Consider the following 14,879-nt stretch of genomic DNA (forward strand, 5'->3'; position numbering starts at 1 on the left):
CAATAATAGTTGCCCAAGACTGCTGAGGACGAGGAAGTTACTGCCTGGTTCTTCTGCGTATCAGAAGCCAGAAATGCCTCATAAGCAGACCTTACTGCTACCAAACATGAAGAATTTGTTCTAGGTCTGAACGAATTCTGCAATTCCCAAATGGCTTTTTGAGGCCTACACATAGCAGGACACACAATTAAATCTTTGCTGCTTCTGTCCAAAAGGGACAAATCTCTGCCTTATGATTCTGGTATTTGTTGATGGTGGATTTTTTGTTTTGTTTTTAAGAAAGCTGACATGCACCTCTGTCTTCCTTCTACTCATACAAACTTTAAATTGGATTCAATGAGATCTACACGTATGATGCAAATTCCAAATGATGAGAGATGCTCAATTCTTTTAACTGATGCACTCTTACCATCATAGTTTGTTATTCTATTTATGCATCTTGAATGTATACATTCAAGAATACAGTCTTTCTTAGCTTCAGGTCACTGCAAAGCTGAAGGTTTTTTTCTTTTTAAGTAGTTACACATTGCAACACCTTCTCTGACAGTGTAGAAGCTGGAAAAAGAAATGATGTTCCGGGGCAGCTGCCCATTAGAAAAAGATCAAAATCAAGGTTCTATTATTTATCTCAGAGATACATCAAGCGTGGTCAGCCTATAATTTCCCTACAATTTTTGATTTGAGTGACAGCCACACAACTTCAAAGAATTTCAATTTTAGGAAAAATAAAAAATAAAAATCATGCTACAAGTCAGACAAATGGTCAATGATACTTCATCAGGAGACGCTGAAACCAGTATAGTCAACAGAAATCCAAAAATTCCTATTGAGAAGAATTAATGAATATTCTAAAATCTAACCTGATCTACACATTCGTATTGCAGCATCCTCTAAACAGTTTTAAATTAGCATGTGCTTCCTGCCCAGTGATCAGCATTACCATTGGTCAAATTTAAGCAGAAACAAATGCCTTTCTACTCCCTTCATTCACAGGGAAATAAATAAATAAAACTACAGAAAGAAAATTGCAGCTATCTAAACTTTCAGACAAAAAGTTGAAAAGGAACATTTGAACACTGGAAAAGAGGAAACATGACAAAATTAGGACACTGATACATATTTCCCAATTTCATATCACATGGGAGTAAAAAAATGAAAACTTAATACAATGTGTATTTTTAAAAATTTTACTTCTATAGGCCCCTAATTTTCCCTCCTTTTGGCCCAAAGAGATACTTCTAGAGTTGACAAGGAATTAGAAACCTGACTCAAACTTGAATTCACACTCACCACCACTTGTACTAGAGGAAGGGTCTACAGCCAACACAGACACTTTGTATTTTCTTTCTGTAAGCATTTTCCCAAAGCATTCTATGAAAGTTGATTTCCCAGCACCAGGAGGACCAGACAACCCTAAATAATCATATTAGGAAGAAAGAAACGTTTTGTTAATTAAATAAATGACACATTACATGAACACCAAAATCTAAGTTGATAATAATCCATGCTTTAGCACAATATCACAACAAAGGCAAATGAAAGCTATGCCACAACTGATACAGGCAACTAAGCAGTTGTAATTGACTTGAAATATACTACCTCGGTTCACCCAACACTGCAGCACTCACTTCACCACCCCTCATCCTACCCATACCAACATAACATTTGGTTTATCCAGATTTCTGCTCCTCCAAATAAATTTTTCTATACTGACTTCCACTTCAGAACTTTAAAAATGTCATATCCTAAATCTCTATTTTTCAGATTTACTATTTATAAAAGACACACTCTAAAAGCAAAAGCCCTTACCTTGAAGAGCTGTTATTTCAAAAAAATTGGGCAATTTCCTTACATGTCAAAGCATGCAAACTATGATTAGCTTGTAAGCCTCCACCAGATATTTCTCACTCCCATGCCCAAGTTCTTGTTCTTACTACCTTTGTATGCATACGAGAGACAACAGTTAGACATGACATACTTTAGTTGTCCGTCTCTTCACAAGGGAAAAATATGTTATAGTTTCCAAGATAACCAGGTTCAAGTCTCCTCAGCTACAAAGTAGGCTGCTTTAAAGTGAGGCCATGAAACAGGAAGGTACATATTTTTCCTTTTGTGGATTAATGAAGGGATTCAAGCATTCAAGAAAACACCTTCTTTGGGAAAAGAACAGGTCTGCTTAACTACAGCCTTCCCTATCGAAATGTAGATAATAGCTGTTATCAATCTGCAAACTACCTACCTAACATTTCAACTTATAATAGTTATTTAAGAAAAACGGACAATTCTACTGGACAATAGAAGCGATCTAGATTGGTTACAAACCACAAGAAACCAGCGATCCAAGACTGCAGAACAATAGTGATAATGAAAGGTAAGGACTGTAATTCTGCCACAACAACTACTGGACAGATGTAAAAGGACTAACCCACTCTAAAGGCAAGTGGCTTTCCTTGATTTAACTTTTCTTGTTCCCTGTGGTAGGATAATACCTTCTGAAGGAGCACCTGGGCTATTTTCTTTTTCCTACTCTGAGTTGATTCTACAAGTGTAATAGCTTCTGCTAAACAGGCTCTATGACCCTGGATTAGTCCATTGTAAAGTTTGTCTATGAGTCTTTGTTCTCTGTCAGAAAGTCCCTCTATTTGCTGGTCAGGGGCCACTTGCTGACACAGCTCTCTCCTCAAACCGTTTGATGAGCACATCCATTTTGTACGATAGTGGTGCACTGGCGTAAGAGATTCCATGCACAGGAAATCTGCTCTGGAAGTGAAGCGAAAGTTTGTGAAGTAATTGCTTCTAGAGAAATAACAATGAGGGAATCTCAGCAGCAAAGAGGGGATCTTCATCTTGTTTGGAATTAAGAGTACCAGAGGTACCAATTCACTTCTGTTTGCAGACACCCTAAAGAGAAAGAAAAACATTTTTACTTTCCTTCAAAGCACTCATAAGGACTCAAATGTACAACCTATGTACACAGGCAATCATCAGTTTTATTTTATCCACACCTACTGTTTTAAACAAAAAAAGATAGTTCCCTCTTCCCATAGGGGAAAACAAAACAAAACAAAACAGAACAAAAAGAAGCTACGGAATCTGTGCTGCAGATGCCCTGTCCCTGAAGGTGTTCAAGGCCAGGCTGGATGGGGCTTTGAGCAACCTGGTCTAGAGGAAAGTGTCCCTGCCCATGGCAGGGGAGTTGGGACAAGATGACGTTTAAGGTCCCTTCTAATCCAAACCATTCTATGATTCTAATCTTCAATAGCCCAGCATCTCTTTACGGACATACTTAATAAATGAAGGTGTTATTTTTATAAGTAAGCAGCTAAATTAAAAGCACGTTTAAATAAGACAGCCTTTAAGAGCAGCCCCAGTACCCAAAAATCCAGGGCCAAACCAACCCCGGTGCTTACTGAAACTGCCATATATTCTACTTTCACAGCTGCAGGGCTTTTTTTAAAACAACTATTCAGGATGAGGCTTTTGCACCTTATGCAAACACCAAAAAAAAAAAAGCGGGGGGGAGGTGGTCAAGACACATGGACATTTAGAAATAAACTCAAGGAGCTGAAACGGTTGAAATCGACACGAAGCAGCAGCGCCAGGCACAACCACGGCGCTCTCCGGGCCTGCTCTGACCCACCTCCGTGCTGTGAGGCTAAAAGCCTCGAAAAGAACCGACATACGCCGCGCTCCTCCACAAAAGCCTTTCCCTTTCCCAAGCCTCTACGTAAGGGGCTCACCCCGGCTGCCAACGACGCGCTCCCGGGGCGGGGGTGGGGACAGGGACCGGGAGCCCGGAAGGCCCCAACCCCGCAGCCGCTCGGTCGCCTCAGAGCGGGGGCGACCCTTGGGGCGGCTCCTTCCCTCGCTGGCCCGCCTTCCCGCCGCCGGAAGTGACGCCATCACGCTGAGCCGGAAGCCATCTTGGGCCAAGGGACCACCTCAGCGGGGCTGAGGGGCGAGGAGGGTGGCGGCGGCTCCCCAGCGAGGCCGGCCGGCCTCGCTGGGGAGCCGCCGCCACCTTCCTCGCCTCTCAGCCCCGCTATTATTTTAATAACGACGGCAACAACAACAAACAGCAGCAAAAAAAAACCCCACGCCATTCTGTCGTGGTTTTCCTCACAGATCCTGCGTTTTTAGGCCACTTCGCACGCTTCTGGCCTTGTCGCAAGGACTAGATGAAGGAGCACGCACAATTTCATGTTTATTCAGCGCTGAAGAGCGGGCCGTTCAGTTCCTTCAGCAATTACGCAGGTCTCCTAGAACCGACTGCTCTTCTACCATCTCTGATTTTATGTCCCTCTAACCTCATCCAAAATATTTCCTTAGGCAAAATATTTCCTTAGAAGCTGGACCGTATCTAGTGTCTCCTAATCTACATTCTGTCACATTATACATGCTCATATTTCCCCTTTGGTCTTTTAATGTACATCACCAAACATGAATTTTTTGTCTTTATTTTGGGTCAAAATACGCACAGCCCAGTGAATTTTGTTCAGGCACTGTTTTTGTCCTTTCTGATCTCCAAGATACAGAGTTCGCGTGGCTCACGTGTTCTTTTACCCGGTCGTTATTAAGTACTTCAGTAGCTTTCCACATCAACCTCTTTGTTTCTTTTTATTTATTTATTTATTTGGGGGGGAGGGGGGTGTTTGTGGTGTTTTGTTTTGTTTTTTCATTTCAAATTTAAGTCATCTTCATTTTTGTCTTCTCTTTGCTGCTTTTCCCCAGGGGTGTCAGAAGAGTAAAAATGTGCTTCCTATAGTTACTTCATCACCGTCCGCAAACTTGTCCAAGATTTAAGGAAAATGATCTGATTTAACCTCCTTGCTGCAAATCTACCCCAGATGTTGAAGAAAACGGTGCTGCTGGTTACTCATGAAATGGCAGTCTTCCTTCTGAGCCAATACTAAATCAAACATCCTGTAAAGTCTTAGATTGTGCCATGGAGTAAGGATGCGGGGAGGCACAAATCTTTAGACAAAATGTGCAACTGAATCCCAATCATTATAAAAATAATAGAAAAAGAGCCTTCTGTAACTTCTCACAGGAGAAACAGTATTACCATTAGCAACTTTGCCAAATTCCACCATGCAAATTTACATTCTGTCTAACTGGCTTCCCCTTGCAGTTTTAGTTGGATTCGTTCGTTCTTCCTTTCTCTGGCAGCGCTCTGATTTCCCTGCTCTGCTCACCTCCTCTTTGAGAAGTCCCAAAGTAATCTTTGTGCACATTATTATCACAATGATATTTAATACATTCATAGACACAGCTATAAGCAATGTGCTGCAAAGGCAAATACCAAACTAACAATCTATGATCTAAATGAAATTACAATAGGACAAAAAATTGACAAAATTAAATAAACAGCATCAGCTTGAAACTCACCAGCTTTTCCCTGAACATATAAAGATATGCTTCTGTTGGGAACTTTCGATTCATCCCTCCCCCTCTGACCACTAAAAGGTATGGCATGCCTACAGTCACTACTTGTAGGTATGGTTGGTTATGGTTACGGAATTATGAAATTCACATCACTTACAAGAAGAAATTATGATTTCTTAGAGATGAGATGTTATTTCATCAGTTCTTTCTCCCCCTGTGAGGATGGGAGGGGTGTTTAAGAAGGCTCTGTCATGCTCTCAAATCCCTTTCTCCACTATGCCTTACTGCAAAATGAACTTCTCATTCAGGAATACAAATTCAGTGGCAATTCCTACACAGTCTACTCACATTGCACTTGCAGTGTAACACCTGGCTGCCTTCGCTCTCTCTCTCCCTCCAACATTTCTCCATTCTGCATGTAATAGTCCACCCTGCTCACTTGCAAATGCATGTTCTTGGCTAGTATGATTGCAACTAGACTAGTGGTTTTACTGCTGTTACAAGTAGTCCAAGAAAAAACCCCAAGATATTCCTTAACTACATTAGAAATTCTGGCTGACCTGACACAACACAGATGAAAGTTCAGCATCCAAACTTTATCGGGGCCGATCCCGCGAACACTGATTGCCTGTCCCCCAGCCCCCAGTAGCCAGCATCACAGCGCTTCCCCCTTCATGGCTATGAACCAGACCCATTGCCTCCCAGCGTGCCAGAGAAATGAAGGGTCTCCTCCATTGCAACGTACAACAGCTGACCAGCCCAACAAACAAGTGTCCGTTTGTGGTGAGGGTTAAATCCTACCTGGGTATCAGGTTTAGACAAGTTACAGAATAACAACAGTCCCTGCCACAGGACAAACTGAAACTATTGTGGCAACTGAATGTGCACTTATCCTTTATTTTAGAGGACACCCCTCTCACAAGCAGAGAAGACTGAACCAACCTCCTGTTTGCAGCACAACCATAAGGAAGGTAACTGCTGATTACAGCCATATTTTCAGTAAAGAGCACTAGCCTTTTCCAAAGAACAGTCTCAGCACTTCAGACAAAATATTCCTTCTGCCTCATCTTAAAAGATAATTGGACACCTGAAATAAAAACAATAGGAAGCATATTCACAGCCGGAAGTCTGCCTGTTTAAATGCAACATGAGCCCTGGCCTCAGGTTTTGCATTCCTGACTCAGGCAAGGAAACAGCCAAAAGAAACAAATCTCCCCAAAGGCTCATTAACAACTATACAAACACGTGTTTGCTGTGTATGGGCATTCGAAGGTTTTACTACAAAGGCCAGGACAGAACAGCAAGTCAGCGCCCTGCCTAGCTCTGGAGACAAAAGCCTTACCACAGCTTTCCAGGTTCGGCAACCTACAAAGAGGGGATGATTACCTGAAAGAAGGTTGTAGAGAGGTGGGGGTCAGTCTCTTCTCCCAAATAACAGGCAACAGGACAAGAGGAGGCCTCAAGTTGTGCCAGGGGAGGTTTAGACTGGATATTAGGAAAAATTTTTACACTGAAGGGGTTATGAAGCATTGGAACAGGCTGCCCAGGGAAGTGGTTGAGTCACCATCCCTGGAGGTATTTAAAAGACGGGTAGGCACAGTGTTTAGAGATACTGTTTAGCGGTGGTTTTTGTCAGAGTTAGGTTGATGGTTGGACTAGATGATCCTAAAGGTCCCTTCCAACCTAGGCAATTCTATGATTTTATGACTCCAACAGCTGAGCAGATTCACTGTACTCATGCTGGTGAGGAGCCGTAAGGTTGTCAGAGCTGTTAGAGCTGCCTGAGGAAGCTGGAAAAACAAATCTGCTCTTTGAGCTTTGGCTGACACCTACAAAAGAATATCTGAAGAAAAAAGAGGAAAAATTCCTCTTAAGTAACCGTAGTTTATATTTGTGTAACATTTTTATAAACAAGGAAGCTGAAATTTCTTTACAAAACCAGTGACTTTTAACATTTTCTTCTTGGTATGAACTGAGCTATGATTGCACATTAGTGAGAAATGACATCAAGCATTACAGGGAAGTTTTCTACTGTTTATGGACAAGTTTTTTAATTGTTCATGATGAACTGCCTGATATAAAATGACATATTAAAGTGGACCGATAAAAAAATTACCTTTTCAGAAGAGTAATTACCTTTTCTGGAAATGTTCGCATTTCTTAGAAAATAAAAATAAAATTACTATACGGGCATAACCCCCCAAACATTATTCATATAGATTACCGGTTGTAAAAGCAAGTTAAATACTGTTCTCCAAGACTGATTCATTGTTAAAATGATAAACCTGGAAGGGCAAGTCACTTGCCAGTAAAATACTAATTTTTTTCTTTCAATTAAAAAACTATTTAAAAGCTTGGCTTAAAGAGTATGTTTTTCTCCATGGCTACCAGTGACTCATGATATCAAAATATTTCTCATGTAGTTCATTATGGCACAGCTGAAAAGGAAATCATTAATTGTCTCCTCCTGATTATTTTCAATACAGCAATGAAACCATAGCAAGTGTATTAGTAAACATAAGAAGTATAATACAATCTGACATTTGACTTTGACAAGGCACCCTTGTTCCCAGCTATTTTTTGCTTAAGGAAAGGCTCCATCGGCTGCAATTTCTAAGTTCTGTAGGAGTTGACAAAGACAGGAGCAAAGGACTGACGCATTTAAGTGACTAAACACAATCGTACTTCCCCTCACCCCTGTGTGCTAAAGATTTATGAGGTTGGTATGAAATTAGCACAATCTTATACACCAAAAATTGAATACCTCAGTTCACAAGGTGAAGCATACACTGGGGCAAGGAATGAATGATGAATGCATGTCAGTTTACAACTTGAACATTAAGAGTAAAGGTGTAATTTTTCATGCATTCAAGTGTTTTCTCTGCATCTCCAACAGCATTGGTGCTCAGAGGTCTCTGTCTCAACATCCCTGTGCTGAGTGCTTCACAAGCAGGTGAAAACCACAATTGGTGGAAGTGAGATAGTGGGTAGAATTGTTCATAGGAACATAACATTGCAGCAAAACATATCAAGACACATTTTTGGTTCCAGGATGACACTTATGGCCAAGATAAAGAGGAAGACCAAGCCCATGATAAACCTGATAATTGGGATTCAAGACTGAGATATAGGAAAACCTAAGTGTTTCCAATTTGGACAAACCCGTGGTATTAACAGAGAAGCCTGTTTCCTGCAGTCCACCAAAGAGTCTTAAAAATGAGGCTATCATTTATCACGCAGGAAGTTTCAGTTTCCCTGGTATGCATGTTGTGTTTGCATGCTTACTCCCCAACATGTCCCCAAAAGCAAGATTTTGGTCTTCTTATAATGCAAAATTGTTTAGTGATTGAAATGTCCCATTTTTCCAGGCAGTTGTAGCAGATGGGAGCGGAAATGACAGAAAGATTCTGGTAAGATTCAACGTTATATGATCAACCCATCCAGAAACGTAGTAATACAACATTGTAAAATGCTGGCAAACTCAGAAAGGGCTCGTTAAAAAGCGTGTTGGATCATATTCCGTATTGTTGCTTTCTACCACAAAATAAACACCTTTATGCTAGTACACCCTACATTTACAAAGCCTATGCTAATGCTACAAAATATTGAGCCATAGAATTAAAAAGAAAAAAGAACCTTCAAATAAGACAAAAAGGCAAGTAAAAAATACCCCAAACTTCAAACAAACAAACAAAATTACAATCATAACTGATGCAGCTGCTTGGGGAAAATTAGCGTACAGAGTATGAAAAGCAGTAAAATATTTGTTTCAAGCGCCAGCTAATAGGGATCTAGAAGGGACATTGAGAATCTTTCTGCCCAGAAGTTGGTGCTTTTATCTAATCGCTTTCTAAATTATACCCATGTTTAGAAAAAGAAATCTATGTTCCAAAAGCAACCCCATCTCGATACATCATTATATTATGTTGCAAGAAGCAAAGATGTTCCACAAGCACTTCCCCCCCTCCCCAGGTCCCGTACAGTTAAGCATTGATTTGTTCTCTGAAAACTAGTGTTTATCTTTAGCACATACAAATAAAATTGAGAAATCACGTGACTCTTGCCTTCAGGACCACTTACTCCTTTTGGCCAGAAGGGGAAGCTAGCGCTATGTATTTTTATCACGCAGGTTGGATATATTCTGAACAGAGAGGGATTCAGTATTACTTCATCATCACCATCGTAAATCTATCCTGTTCTGCCATGGCAGACTTTTAACAACCCGAGGAACTTAAACACACAGAATATTTATTCACAGTGCGTTCAGTAGGCCTCAGAATGTAAAATATAAGAGTCACACCTCTGCCAGCACGAATTCCATCTCGGTTTTGTTTTGGAGAGTTACTCACAGAAGACTAGCAGCAAGTGGCTGTAACCCTAATTAGGAGTCCTTTACAGTGAGTTTCTGACTTTTCCAGCAGATTTTTTGCTGTGCATTCTCTATGGTCATTGTAGTAAGTCAGGGATCTCCAGGTAACACAGGGCTTATGTAGGAATGTCATCTCATTTCCCACCTAAACCAGAAACAAAATATGAAGTACACATTTTAATCAGTAGTTCTGTTTCTGTGTTAAGACACCTATTCAGAGTATCAGTGCGGGGAACAAACTGAAAACTTCATAGGAAAGGTATGAAGAGTTGCCTTGTTGCATAAATCAGTGTTAAAGGACTTTATGTTTTATGGTTGAGAATGAAGAAGAGAAATCTGCAGTATTCACCTCAGATGACTCACTCTTATCAGCATCCTTCATCCTTTTCAGATCAGATTCAACAGTATTTATTTGATGTTTTGCAATTTTAGTAGAAAAGGAGACAGACTGAACGACTGAGTTTTTTCTTTCTGATCAACTTTTCTGTTTCTGCATCTTAGCATTAAACAAACGTCTGTTTATTTGATTAAAGCTAATCTATCAGCCATGTTAGATCACATTTCTCACAGCACTGTGGAAAGAAACGCCAGCAGCCAGATGTCAAAAGCTGTACCTAGTTCTTTGCAAATTTTCTAGTTTTGTATCTATCTGTATTTGGCCTAGACTCAGACTTTCTGTCTATTTCCGCTAGCAGCTATACCAACTTCCAGGAGAACTCCAGTTCTCTGCTCAGCTGGAGGCAAACTTCAAATCATCAATGGATGAAGCATTAAAAAAATCAACAGAGGAAAACCCAAATAGAAGGCTGTGTAACAAATATATAAACACACACCATTCCTTGTCATTGTTTGCCACTTATTCTGGGAGAATATATTCCTAGTGCTATTTCCTTCTCATGTAACAGGACTGATACCAGAATATGATAAACAGCTGCTGAGTACTTCAGTGAGTCACCAATAGTGGAGGTCTGACAGAAGGCCTTACATGCCCATTAGATCTTAAAAATGACCTAAAACGATGAGGTAAGCAAAAATTGATACTGTTGCATTAAAAGTATTCAAGAAGGCCTCCTTTGTTGAAGTCTCTCTTCCTCACCACCATCCCTTTCTGCTGATGACCTTTTTACTTAATTATTCTAAAAAACACCCAATGAGCGCAGACTCAAAGGATTAGAACAGCAGAGTTACTTGGGGAATTAGAAGTTTCTTGAAGGGAAGAGATCTTGATTTTGTCTTTAAAAAAAGCTTCTAATATTTTATACCACTGGGCTATAAGGATCTTTTTCTTAAAGAGCAACATTTTTAACCAAAAAAACCCAAACCCCCAAAAAACAAAGAAGAAAATCAGAGCTCAAGTCAGAGCTCTCAGCTCTTAAGCCACATTTCAGAATCACACGTCAATGACATTTCACCTCTTCTTCAACTGAAAGTAAGCAGCTGTTCAAATCCTCACTTACTTTAGCTGGTTTTCTGGGAAAACAGCATTTCGTGAGTTAAAGCCTCATGATCTCTCCAGCTAATTGTGGAAAGCATAAAAATTCTGATGTCATCTCCTTAGAGTGAATCCGTTCTTACAAGTAAGCCTATGACAAGAATAAAAATGGCATCAACAATCTGTTTTAATGACACTGTTTGTATCATTTCCAATTACAAAAGTAACATTTCTCCAAAGTCATTAGTGCACTGCCGTTATAGCTGCCACCGTTTCTGCAGTCTTGCTGCTCTGAGAGCGAAGACTCTGGGTAGGTTCCTGTTAGGAATATTGATAAGCCTCAGGAGAAGCTGTTTTCCAGATGGTCTCGTATGAGGCATTCATACTCCCTCCATTGCCAATGAAGGTTAAATGTTATTAGCGGTACATGCTCTCCAGCAGAAAGTGAGGTTTGTCACTAGAATAGCTGTGCAAATCACTAAATTTTTTAGCTGTAACTCATCTTCACTTTAACTACATAGGCATATGGAACAAGGAGAAGAGCGGAAAAATATTCTTGCTTATTTTATATTAAATCAGTATGTCTCAACAGGCACGAAAATATGCTCAAGCGACACAGGGATCCTCAACATCAGCATCTCTGACAGAATTCAGTTCTTAAGTGTTCAGACCAAGCCCTGAACACTCAGTCACAGCACAGAGCAGGAAAGCATCCAAGAAACCATCAAGGACACCTGTGCTGTTCCCCATATGCATTTTTCTAACCTGTCATTAGCAATCTCCAATGACCAATTCTCCAAAACCTATCCAGATAACTTGTTACAGTGTTTTATTATCTTTACTGATAGGAATTTCTCCCCCTGCCCTGAGTATTAAACTAAATTTTATTCTCTGCAATTTAAGCCTGCTATTTCTTGTCCCATTCCCTGTGAAGTAGAGAAAAGGGATTGAATTCTTCCTCCTCAGAGTAGCTTTCTATGCATGTTTCAAGACCTGCAGGTTTGTTGCAAAAGTGACTACAAGCCAAACAGGCCAACTAGAACTACTAAGGATGCTCTTTCCTATCTATCCTATATATTCACGCAGTTGTTTATTCTTATTGCAGTGTTGGATATCACATTTGTCCTGATTAAATAACAAGCTATTTTTTCAGGTACAGTTACCCATCTAAGTAGCTCAATGGCTTTAGAAGTCAATGCAAGTAGAAGAAAAGCTGGCCTTTATTTCTCGTTTTTCAGGTCTTTGCTACAATTCATTAAAAAATAAAACAAAAAGTCTACCTAACCCAAAAAGCCAAACAGAAAGCTTTTCTTCCTTCTCGCCCTCCACAAATTTCTACTTACTTTTAACATCAGAAATTGTCCATACTTTTTCCTAGAAATCTGTGTGGCACATGTTTTATCATATTCACATCAGAGAGGCTAAAAAAACCTGCACTAGTCAAAGCCCTTATTCTATGGGGCACGGACATTCCAGTAATCTACATAAAATTAACAGAGCAGACCACAAAGATAACTGCACATTTAAACAGTTAAATCTCGTTTGGTTTTGTTAACATAGTATTAAATGCCAAGACAGGTGGTAAAAAACACTCCTTAACCATAAAATACAAACCCCTCAATCTCTTCAATTAAGAGCAGAGACAGAGGCCACTGACCAGAATCTTCAAAGACTTCCAACTAAACAAGTACAACCCTGGTCTGATATTCTTTAGCAAGCAGAGCAGAACTATATCTGGAGGGGGGAAAAAAAAAAAAAATAAAAAAAAAATCAAACCTCGTTTACATGTCACAAATCCATTCCTCTGACTTTCTCAGTTAATTTTAGATCATATTTATTTACCATTATATTTTAGAACAAAACTTTTCATAAATAACGATAGCAATACAGTGAGCATAGTGAGCTCTGATAGGCAGTTTCCTCACTTGGTTCTCCCACCATGCACACAAACACTCCCAGATTACTTAATGATGACCGCAGTGTCTCAGAAACTCAGACAACAGGGCAGCATGTATTTTAGTGAAGGTTATTTCTGAAAAGTTTATGGTCGGCCTTTCTGGAAGAAGACTACAAGGACAGACCTAATGCTAGTTATCAAACCACATACTTTCTTAGTTCATACATTCTAAATAACAAAGACCACATTTTAAAGTCTGACCTGTAAAATAAAACTCTTTTTGCTCCTTGTGATCTATGAAAAAAGATGACAGCACATGCATTTTCTCCATTGAAAAAAAGAGGAAAATGGAGGGGAAAAAAAATGTATCACACAACTGTTGAAGGGTGTGTCCCCCCCCTTTCTTTTTTTTTTTTTAAACAGTAACTCTCAGGTGCTTGTTGGGTAAGTGTTTCGACACTTAAGAAAGAACAATCAATACTTAAAAAAACCCCCACCCTTTTCTTTGAAGAGTTTTTGTTTGTCTGATAACTTTTTAAACTAAAGTCAAAAAAGAAAAGGCAAGAACACAAAAATGTTTCATCCAAGGGAACTATCTTTGCTAATTAGCTTGATTAATCTTTTCTGAAGATTAATCTGGACATTGCCCATTATCAATATCCAGGGGGTACAAAATTTAAGATTTTGGCTCAATTATGTGTGTAAGAGTTCTGGAATTAGGCCAACTTTTTCCTCCCCTTATTGCTCATTCTCACAAGAGCCTTATGAAAGCATCACAAGATGATGAATGCATCAGGATTCCCAGGAAAATATGATGGAAACCTGCTGTATTTCTAGTGGGGTGACAATCACTAAAGGCAAGAAGAAGAGACAACACTTTATATAAAACAAATACATACATAACTATAAACCAAAACCATTTGGCTAGGCACTCATCCTACTAAAAAGGCTTGGAAACCACAGACTGGAAATGCTGTTGCAAAATGCAATTCCGAGATGTTTTAAGAGAAGTGTTACAAGAAAGAAATGAAGTCATCATTTCACTTTACTCAGCTCTCCACTCAATTGCTTTGAAGCACTGGTGAGGCCTCAAGTAGACTACAGCGCTCACCTTCAGGCACCTTACTAGAAGGGATGTAAGCAAACTGGAACCCAGAAGAAAACTTCACTAAGTACATTTAAAAGTGAAGAAAAGCAAAGAATTTAAAAAATGAGGTTTTTGATATGAGGAGGACTGGAAAAGTAGGGGAAGGAGTGGGAACATACCTTTCTTCAAGTCGTAAGGTGTTACGAAGATGACATTGAGTGATTTGCTGCATCCCTATCAAAAGCAGACTAAGAAATAATCAGTTTCATTTGTAGAAAGGCAAATTTAAACCAACTAACAGAAGAAACATTCTGACTACAAAGGTGATCAAGAACTGGGACACGGTACATAGGGAGACTGCAAAATACCTTCCATTTGAATTTTATTCAATCCCTACACAAAGTCCTTCTGTCCATACCGCATGCCACCTGAAAGCATGCATGATGCAGCCAGCCCATCATCTGACTCGGACTTACTGCACTTCTGCATAGGCATAACATGTATGAAGCTCAAATACGCTTCAGACGCAGCATTCCTAAAAGAATTTCTCTCAAATCTTTATGCATCCAAAGTGTTGGTTTGTTTTTTTGAAGTTATTTTCCCTCCCCTCATAGCCCTCAGGCTTTTAGATTGATCTTTTTAGAGGCTAAAATTCATACTTCCTCTGAAGAGTACAGCATCTGTTCCACAGTGAGGTCTCCCCCTGTTG

At 39.8% G+C, this 14,879-nt stretch overlaps 1 protein-coding gene across 12 annotated transcripts in view; it reads right to left on the reverse strand.

Annotated features, from left to right (window-relative positions):
* The window catches only part of MMAA (metabolism of cobalamin associated A), a 29,549-nt gene extending 25,672 nt beyond the window's left edge, over positions 1-3,877 (reverse strand). For 11 of the 12 annotated variants that reach the window (XR_010071341.1, XR_010071339.1, XR_010071337.1 and 8 more), the window contains exons 1-3: positions 3,641-3,759; positions 2,426-2,901; positions 1,291-1,413 (exon numbers count right to left, since the gene is read on the reverse strand). Coding sequence is in view for 5 of the 12 variants with exons in the window: in XM_063336724.1 (XP_063192794.1) it covers positions 1,291-1,413; positions 2,426-2,901; positions 3,641-3,681 (640 nt within the window). In the remaining 7 variants the exon portion in view is untranslated. Of the gene's footprint in view, positions 1-1,290; positions 1,414-2,425; positions 2,902-3,640 lie in introns of all 12 variants that reach the window. The other variant, XM_063336720.1, reaches the window with a different exon arrangement.
* Positions 3,878-14,879: the final 11,002 nt, after the last annotated feature.

The sequence above is a fragment of the Chroicocephalus ridibundus genome, chromosome 5 (assembly GCF_963924245.1).
Source record: "Chroicocephalus ridibundus chromosome 5, bChrRid1.1, whole genome shotgun sequence".
Classification (NCBI taxonomy): domain Eukaryota; kingdom Metazoa; phylum Chordata; class Aves; order Charadriiformes; family Laridae; genus Chroicocephalus; species Chroicocephalus ridibundus.